The sequence below is a fragment of the Camponotus floridanus genome, unplaced genomic scaffold (assembly GCF_003227725.1).
Source record: "Camponotus floridanus strain SB8 unplaced genomic scaffold, Cflo_v7.5 scaffold293, whole genome shotgun sequence".
NCBI lineage: Eukaryota > Metazoa > Arthropoda > Insecta > Hymenoptera > Formicidae > Camponotus > Camponotus floridanus.
Window position 1 is genome coordinate 40,496 of NW_020229429.1, and position 6,145 is coordinate 46,640.

At 49.1% G+C, this 6,145-nt stretch overlaps 1 protein-coding gene across 1 annotated transcript in view; it reads left to right on the forward strand.

Annotated features, from left to right (window-relative positions):
* Positions 1-793: 793 nt before the first annotated feature.
* LOC112638359 overlaps positions 794-6,145 on the forward strand; it is an 8,124-nt gene continuing 2,772 nt past the window's right edge. The window contains exons 1-3 of the mRNA XM_025409939.1: positions 794-1,642; positions 1,736-4,115; positions 4,232-4,719. Coding sequence (XP_025265724.1) covers positions 794-1,642; positions 1,736-4,115; positions 4,232-4,719 — 3,717 coding nt within the window. The remainder of the gene's footprint in view (positions 1,643-1,735; positions 4,116-4,231; positions 4,720-6,145) is intronic.

Sequence of the window (6,145 nt, forward strand, 5' to 3'; positions counted from 1 at the left end):
TTCACGTGATCTTCAAACGACTATCCAAGGTCAAACCAATGACACTATCTTATGTCCCCCTCGAAGTCACAAAACTTTTGTCTGAAACATTTTTCTTTAAAATGTCGCGTTTACGAAAAAATCGGGTGAGACGGGTGGTCTGGGACACCCTGTATATATATATATATATATATATATATATATATATAACAAAATAAAACAAATTTATATATATATATATATATATGTAGGGACAATTGTCTCCTACTCCGCCCGTGTTACATACACACGCACATTTTCCACACATGTCCGAAATCCTACCAACTTTCTAATTCCCGCATGCATGCATCCGCTTTCACCTCAATAGAATTTACAACCCTTGCATGTTTCGCAGCCGTCCTCCGAGTCTATAGATTGCCATGTAACATTTGGCAAACACATGGTTTTTCCTTATGCAATTCATCCCTTGTAAAATTTCTCCTATTATAAAAAACCTTTCTCGGTTCATGCATGCGGAATCCAGATTTCCAGAGAGTAGTAACTTCCCGGCTTGCACAGAGTTCACATCACCCGATTGAACACGATACTACTGACTCGCTCGCGTACAGACACATCACGCTCACATCAGATATACTCATTTAACAATTGTATTATAAAAGAAACAAATACAGAATCATTATTTATTCCAACGTAGAGTCTTAGTTGTGACATACCCCACAAATTGGTGACCCCGACGTGATCTCTTTTTTTTTTTCGCGAACCGTGAGTGATCTGTGCCGTGCATCGTAGTGCTGGACGCTCCGAGTTTATCAGTATGGCGCACAACAACGCTAGTGGTGTCGCGAACCGCGAAACGGCGAACCCGTCACATTCGTCGTCGATCGATCGGGTATCAGTGAAAGTGCCATCATTCATACCCGCGGACCCGGAGTTGTGGTTCAGGATGCTGGAGGGCGGTTTCGCAGCTGCAGGAATAACGCAGAGCAGCACCAAATATGGCTACGTAATCACAGCCCTCGATCAAAGGTACGCTCTGGAGGTCCGCGACATACTTATGAGGGAAGAACAATCGTACGAACTCTTAAAAACCGAGCTGATCAAACGCCTTGGCTCTTCACGCGAGCAGAACACGCGTCGCCTGTTGGAGAACGAGCCTCTCGGAGATCGTAAACCGTCGCAGTTCCTCAGGCATCTTCGCGGTCTTGCCGGCAAGGAGTTCCCGGAGGACGTCTTGCAGACGCTCTGGCTGGGCCGTCTGCCTAGGCACGTCCAGGCCCTCCTCGCGGCGCATCGGGACCTCACGCTCGATAAGCGAGCCGATATCGCGGATTCCATCGCGGACTTGTACGGCCCGGCAGGTCTCATCGCCGAGACGTCAACCCCCGCACCTCAGCCTGCCCGAGCACACGGTGACGATCTGATTCGTGTAATGGCGGAGATGGTACGGAGGCTCGAGGCGATCGAGGTTAATACCCAAGGAGCGCGTCAGCCAACTAGCGGATCCTGCGAAGCCTGCGGAAGATCGCGCTCACGCTCTCCGTCGCGCTCGCGTTTCCGGTCGCGCTCGCGATCACGGAGCCAGCGTCCTGATGCAGCTGGCGAGATATGCTGGTACCATTGGCAATACGGCGACAAGGCAAGAAAAGTGCGAAAAGCCGTGCAAGTACAGTGATAGATCTCCGGGGAAACGAACAGGGCAGTCGCTAATGGCGGCCGACGACATCAGCCCCGCGATATCGCGCCGCCTCTTTGTCAGCGATCGATCCACCAAAATTACTATTCTTTAATTGATACGGGAGCCGACGTGTGGCGTATTTCCCACGCTCGCGGCCTACCGGGACCTCGTACGAAATCAAGTTACGAGCTCTCCGCGGCTAACGACACAACAATCGCTACATACGGAACAGTAGCGCTAGCTCTGGACTTTGGACTGCGACGGCAATTCACCTGGAGGTTTGTCGTCGCCACGGTCTCCAAGCCAATCATCGGTGCAGACTTCCTCGTGCACTACGGACTCTTGGTGGACATGAGGAACCAGCGGCTGTTGGACGCGACCACTCAACTCACCTCTCATGGAAGGGTGATTGAGTGTGACATTCCGAGTGTTAAGACCATTTCAGGCTCGTCGCGGTATCACGAACTCCTCCACCAATTCCCGGAGGTGACACGACCGGACGGAACCCCCAAGGCCGTAAGTCACTCGACGAGACATTACATCACCACCACACCAGGGCCGCCTGTCGCACAGAAGCCACGTCGACTTTCAACAGAGAAGTTGAAGGCGGCGAAGAAGGAATTCGAGGCCATGCTGCACCTGGGCATCGCTCGCCCGTCACAGAGCTCCTGGGCATCGCCCTTACACATGGTGCCGAAAAAAGGCGATGACTGGCGTCCTTGCGGAGATTATCGCGCCCTTAATGCGAGAACCTGCCCGGACCGATATCCCGTGAGACACATCCAGGATTTCTCCCAGTCACTTCATGGGAAAAACGTCTTTTCCACCGTCGATCTGGTACGAGCCTTCAATCAGATTCCTGTCGCGGAGGAGGACATTTCTAAGACAGCCATCACGACGCCTTTCGGTCTCTTCGAATTTGAGTACATGACCTTCGGGTTGCGTAATGCCGCGCAGACTTTCCAGCGCTTCATTGACGAGGTGCTGCAAGGTCTGGAGTTCTGCTACGCATACATTGACGACATCCTCATCGCATCAACATCAGAAGCAGAACATCTAAAACACCTGAGGATTCTGTTCGAGCGGCTGAAGAAGTATGGAGTCGTCATCAACCCAGCTAAATGCGTATTCGGACAGCCCGAAGTCAAATTTCTCGGCTACCTTGTTTCCGGCGCAGGGACGCGCCCGTTACCGGAGAAGGTCGACGCCATACGGACCTATCCACGACCCGACACGGTGAAGAAATTACGTCAATTCTTGGGCATGTTGAATTTTTATCGAAGATTCTTGCCCAAGGCTGCAGAGACGCAAGCACCACTTAACAACCTGCTGTCAGGCAATGTTAAAGGGAAGTCGCCAGTCAACTGGACGTCAACAACTATAGAGGCATTTGAAGCAAGCAAGGAATGCTTAGCCCAAGCAACCTTGCTGGCTCATCCCGAGCCCGACGCATCGCTCGCAATCTTCAGCGACGCGTCAGACTACGCAGTCGGAGCAGCCCTACAACAACGGATCGGAGACGCCTGGCAACCCCTGGAATTCTTTTCCAAGAAGCTAAGTCCTGCGGAAGCAAAGTACGGAGCCTACGATCGGGAGTTACTTGCTGTTTACCTAGCAATCAAGCATTTCAGGCACACCGTGGAAGGACGATCATTCACAGTTTACACGGACCACAAACCTCTCGTCTATGCGTTCCACAAGAAGTCGGCCCAATGTTCACCTCGACAATTCAGACACCTGGACTTCATCGGACAATTCACCACCGATATCCGCCATGTTTCCGGGGAGGACAACGTAGTAGCAGACGCTCTGTCACGCGTAGAGGAAGTTGAGCATACGCTCGATTACGAAGCCTTGGCAGCAGCCCAACAACAAGACGAAGAGCTCCAGCGATATCTAGAGGAAGACTCCACCCTCTTAATAAAGAAGGTACGCATCCCCGGCACCGACGTTGCAGTTTTTTGCGACGTCTCAACACAGACAGCGCGGCCCTTCGTTCCTCAGGAGTTCAGGAAAGTCGCATTCGATTCGCTGCACCAGCTGTCCCACCCGGGAATCAACGCGACGGTCAAGCTCGTAACCCAGCGCTACGTATGGCCGTCGATCAAAGCTGATTGCAGACAATGGGCCCGCAGCTGCATCCAATGCCAACGCGCCAAGATCTCTCGCCATGTCTCATCACCTGTCGGTACATTCGCACCACCTTCTGCCAGGTTCGAGCATATACATATTGATATCGTAATCATGCCACCGTCTGAGGGATACCGATACTGCCTAACTATGGTAGACCGATACTCTCGCTGGCCAGAAGCTGTTCCCCTGCAGGATCAAGAAGCTGCAACTGTCGCACGTGCTCTCTACGACGGATGGATATCTCGGTTCGGCACGCCGTTGAGAATAACCACGGATCAAGGCAGACAATTCGAGTCGTATCTTTTCAAGCAATTAAATCACTTGTTAGGTACGACTCACCTGAGAACAACCGCATACCACCCTTCAGCCAACGGCATGGTTGAACGGCTGCACCGTCAACTAAAAGCAGCAATCATGTGCCAACAACAATGCCGATGGACACAGAGCCTTCCCACCGTCTTGCTGGGATCCGCTCAGCTTGGAAAGAGGACCTGCAAGCCACGGCAGCCGACATGGTCTACGGACAGTCGCTACGCCTCCCGGGCGAGTTCTTAGGATCTCTCCACCGCGAAAACGCAGCGGACAACGTGTCAGATTTCATCAAGGAGCTACGCCAACATCTGAGGGAATTGAGACCGACGAAGATATCTCGCCACGGTACGGGGAAGACATTCATTTTCAAGGACCTTGCTACCTCGGAGGAAGTCTTTGTACGCCATGATGGTCTCAAACAGCCTCTGCAACAGCCGTATGACGGCCCGTACAAAGTCATCAAAAGGGCAGAAAAGACGTTCGTGGTTCGTATGAACGGCCGGGACGTTACGGTTTCTATCGACCGCCTTAAACCAGCGTACATCATGGCCAATGATCCAGTCGTCTCTCAGGATGGCAACAACGAGGAGGACGTTCCAGGCCCTTCCGAAAAGGGCACAGTAATTACAGACTACCCGATACACAGAAACACACACATCTAAAATCAACACTAGAAAACTCGACCAAACACGTAACCAAGTCAGGTAGACGTGTCCGCTTTCCGGACCGGCTACAAGGAGGATTTTCGTAAATTCTTATATATCGTTAAACACTAGCAGGGGGGTACTGTAGGGACAATTGTCTCCTACTCCGCCCGTGTTACATACACACGCACATTTTCCACACATGTCCGAAATCCTACCAACTTTCTAATTCCCGCATGCATGCATCCGCTTTCACCTCAATAGAATTTACAACCCTTGCATGTTTCGCAGCCGTCCTCCGAGTCTATAGATTGCCATGTAACATTTGGCAAACACATGGTTTTTCCTTATGCAATTCATCCCTTGTAAAATTTCTCCTATTATAAAAAACCTTTCTCGGTTCATGCATGCGGAATCCAGATTTCCAGAGAGTAGTAACTTCCCGGCTTGCACAGAGTTCACATCACCCGATGATGACACGATACTACTGACTCGCTTCGCGTACAGACACATCACGCTCACATCAGATGATACTCATTTAACAATTGATTATAAAAGAAACAAATACAGAATCATTATTTATTCCAACGTAGAGTCTAGTGTACATACCCCACATATATATATTAACAAAATAAAACAAATTTATATATATATATTGCGACGTTTCTTCAATCAATTTAAATTATTCGCAACACTCCCGAGGTGTTGGAGAGAGCATGCGCAGGGGACGAAAATGCCGAATATATAATATATATCCTATATATATATATTATAACAAAATAAAACAATTAATATATATTATATATATATATATATATAACAAATAAAACAAATTTATATATATATATTGCGACATTTCTTCAATCAATTTAAATTATTCGCAACACTCCTCGAGGTGTTGGGGGGACATCTACGCAGGGGAGCGAAAATGCCGTAAAAAAAAAATAGCGAAATTAATGTACTCGCGCTCTGAGGAACAGGGATGGATGGCGTTCTCGCGCGAGTCGCGGCGGGAGCGGAGACGTTCGATATCTCGATAGTTGGGGCGCTAGATGCGGTTTCACAGCATCAGTTTTCGACGAAACGTCAAAGAACGCGAAAAATAATAGCCTGCTTCACCACGGGCCGAGCTAGCTCGCCTAACGCTAGAGGGGAGGGGTTTTGGAAGAAAGTCGAGTTGATTTATGCGAGACTTCAACTAATTCAAAACGGCGACAGACGCGATGAAGATCCCAATGATTAAAAGCGACAATCGAAAATCACGACGAGAACTAACACTCAAATAAATTTACGCGCTTTAACAAAGAATATCAATAAATTTATTAGTAAAGAAATAATATAAAAGAAAATGTAGAAATAAACTTGAATAACAATCAGATTGAAAACGACGGTTCACAATAAA